At 31.5% G+C, this 3,598-nt stretch overlaps 1 protein-coding gene across 1 annotated transcript in view; it reads right to left on the bottom strand.

Annotated features, from left to right (window-relative positions):
• Window positions 1-404: 404 nt before the first annotated feature.
• The window catches only part of LOC106470768, a gene marked incomplete at its 3' end in the record, with an annotated part of 5,958 nt that continues 2,764 nt past the window's right edge, over window positions 405-3,598 (bottom strand). The window contains exon 4 of the mRNA XM_022399400.1: window positions 405-574. Coding sequence (XP_022255108.1) covers window positions 405-574 — 170 coding nt within the window. The remainder of the gene's footprint in view (window positions 575-3,598) is intronic.

Here is a 3,598-nt window from a genome sequence, read left to right as displayed (position 1 = left end):
TTCAAAGAAAAGTGATTTGTTCATGCCAACAAGTCTCTATCTCTGGGTGATAAAGTAGCTAACAAACAAGTTTCTGGGTGGTAATGTTAATTTTTGATGGTCTGTCAGATATTTCTCTCTTTTTATTCAGAGATAAATATATACAAGTTTTCTTCGTGGTTATAAAACATATGGCTTTAATCGTCTTGGAGGTAATCACCATTGTCACCATATAAAGAGCTTTGGCAACATTATAAAATAAAGTTATTGTGCATATTGTAAATGTTGTTGTCATGATTTTTATTGAAACAAAATGCTACTAACCTGAAAACACTTAAAAGCAGAATACAGCTAAAAGAAACTTGGTTACTCTCAACTTCATAAAGACTAACTAAAAATTTATACGTTCATGCACACACACATACAGAAGGAGTGAAATCAGAAAAATATGGCTTACCTTCAAGTTCCCAGAGAGAGTGAACATCTACAAGGGTTCCACTTCGTCGCACTCTTACAGAGTGAGTTGCTAGATCGTAATGACCACCAGAGATAAAGACACTGTCCATTTGGGCATTCTTATACAGTTCATTATTACCTTTGCAAGAAAATAACTTAATTATAAAATATGTACATCACTTTTTTTTTTCAATAATTTTATTTCAATATTCTTAAACTTGACAAACACCACACAAGGTTAGCAAAGAGTAAAATTGATTCAATTAATATCCTGAAATCTGATTAGGTCTCAGTTTCCACAATAGTGCAGCTAATATCTTTGGCTTTGTTAGAAATTGAACTATAATCTGGAGTAAGTCTCAATAGTTGACAACACCAATCCTGATGTCTTCAACCTAGTTAAAACTACAATGAAATTTGGACTAGGTTGATAATGGCTGAAAATAGCAGAGCTAAGTCTTCTGCATTATTAGGAACTACACTCAAATTTGAGCTAAATGTTATCCACATCTGAATATTTAAAACAATACAGGAGACAAAGGTGTTACTCATAACTTCTTAAAATAAATTTTAATCTCACAAAATTCAGTGTTGATGGGAAAAATCCGAGTCAAACTTCTAATTATCAGATACAACTTTTCACTTTTCAGATGTTAAAAAAATATTCTTGTATCATTCTTTTGAATGTGAATTGCATTAAAACTAAAAAAATCTATGAATGTTTGGTTGTTCTAAGTCTATTTGCAAGGTATCAGTATTTGTGAATGCAGAGCAAACAGCATTTATTGGACCCATCTGTATAAAGAAATTTGAATCAAGGAGATTTTTGAATCTCATCTTTGAAGCTCATCTTTTAAGATTCATTCAACACCCATTAACTCTTTTGCTATGAGGTTGGTTGAATCGACTATACTAGTCTTAGTACTTTTCTTAGTCTGAAAAATCTCAAATTTTATTTATACAATCTCTAAAACCTCGAATAAATTTCAAACTTTTTTTTTCAGTAAAACTTTATATTTTCCCTACTCTAACTATTCAAGGTTGGTCAATTTGATTGACCTTGTAACCACACACACACACACAATTTTACAGATTTCAAATCTTCAGCAATATATTAAGTATTTGTTTTGAATAGTCCATGTGCAAAGTAATTTTTATGTTAAGATTAATAGTACTTTTCTTCATTTCACAAATGTCAAATTTCATTTACATGATCTCTAAAACCTCCCAAATATATTTCAAACGGTTTTTTTTCAGTAAAACTTTATATTTTGTCTGTTATTTTCTCTACCTTAATTCACAAGCTTTATGAATTTGACTGATCTCGTAACCATCGAAAAAAAAAAAATTGAAATAAAACTAAATTAACCTTTTTTTCTTTCTAGAATGACTTCGTATTGTAACAAAATAACATTTGTTTATCCCAAGTAGCTTTATACTCGTAATGGTATACATCTATTAATACATACATTTTATTGCCCTTTGAACCTTGTCTAACTACTATACACACCATTATAAGTTGTAAATCATTTGGGTACAATGAAGCTCACATTACGCTATCAAATTACATTACCCACAAGCTACTCAGAGTTGCTTGCATGCATGCCTCGTGAAAAAATTCTTATTATAAACAAAGTGATCTTTGGATTAAACTGAGTAGTATTGTGACACTGGGGATTCCCCTCATTAAGTGCTCAAGCTAAATGCTAACAGTATCTTCAGAGTATAAGCATCTTGTGGTCAAAATGTACTGGATGTTATACTATAGTACATGTTATTGTTAACTGTGTAGCATCATGTATAAAAGCTGTGTTCTTGATCTAAAACTAAAGTGTTTATAAACATGCAAGTACAAATAGCTATAAAAGCAATACATTATTGGTAACATGTTTTATATGTGTTAAAACCAATGTTTCACTTAAACTAAACTGACATACACAGATTAGTTTCATCAGGCTTATTATGTCTAGCTTATGACTGATTCTGTGTAATACATATACACATATATAGTATACTTTGCAAATGGTGCATTCTTACACATTTTATATTGAATTAAATTAATACTACATGGCAGAATATATACAGGAATTGTTAACAATTTTCAGCTGAAGGACTTTGTTCCAACTTGTGTTTCATGTTTGTTTTTATTAGCTGGCAGTCTGTTTTTTATAATAACTGTTTACTCATATACATGTGCATACTTAAAGTTTATGAACATTCAAAATTTGTGGATGTTTTTGTGCTAGAATGATGTGTTATACAGCTTCTGATTGGATATTACTGAATTAAGCAGTTCTTGCATGACATAATGCAAACCTGCCAGAATAGTTGCAACTTTTCTGATCGATTCAAAGAAAACAAACTGTAACCTTAAAATGTTAGAGTAGGGTATTTATTCCAGAAAATCAAATCACTTTTCTTTGAAGGGTGTTGAACAAAATGAACAAGTCTCTGGGTGATAACAGAAGTGATAATACACTCTAGGTGATAACGTAACTGATGAAGTTACACTATCACTCTTAGAAAATTATCCCTCAGTTACCAAATACAGAAACCAGTTATACCAACTAGCTTACTTGCTGACTTGTAAGTACAGATTCAAATTATAATAAAGAATATGTTAATTGTCTGTACTTTGGTCGGACAACTATTTCAAAAACATCAGACAAACTCTGGGGGTTCTGGAGTGAATGAAGATGAAGTTAGGTTGTAAAAAGTTAGAAATCTGAAATTAAATATCGTAAAATATTAATGGCTGAAACATATTACTAACCATGAGATGATCTCTTAAAGATGATGGATCATGTTGTCCTGCAACTTATTACTAACCATGAGATGATCTCCTGAAGCTGATGGATCATGTTGTCCTGATCATCTCATGTTTAGTAACAAGTTGCTCTTGAAGCTGATGGATCATGTTGTGCTGCAACTTATTACTAACCATGAGATGATCTCCTGAATCTGATGGATCATGTTGTTCTGCAACTTATTACTAAACATGAGATGATCTCCTGAAGCTGATGGATCATGTTGTCCTGCAACTTGTTACTAAACATGAGATGATCTCCTGAAGCTGATGGATCATGTTGTCCTGCAACTTGTTACTAAACATGAGATGATCTCCTGAAGCTGATGGATCATGTTGTCCTGCAACTTATTACTA

This window comes from Limulus polyphemus, unplaced genomic scaffold (assembly GCF_000517525.1).
Source record: "Limulus polyphemus unplaced genomic scaffold, Limulus_polyphemus-2.1.2 Scaffold4209, whole genome shotgun sequence".
Classification (NCBI taxonomy): Eukaryota; Metazoa; Arthropoda; class Merostomata; order Xiphosura; family Limulidae; genus Limulus; species Limulus polyphemus.
The sequence above is the reverse complement of the archived record's forward strand: the minus strand, read 5'-3'. Positions and strand labels throughout refer to the sequence as shown.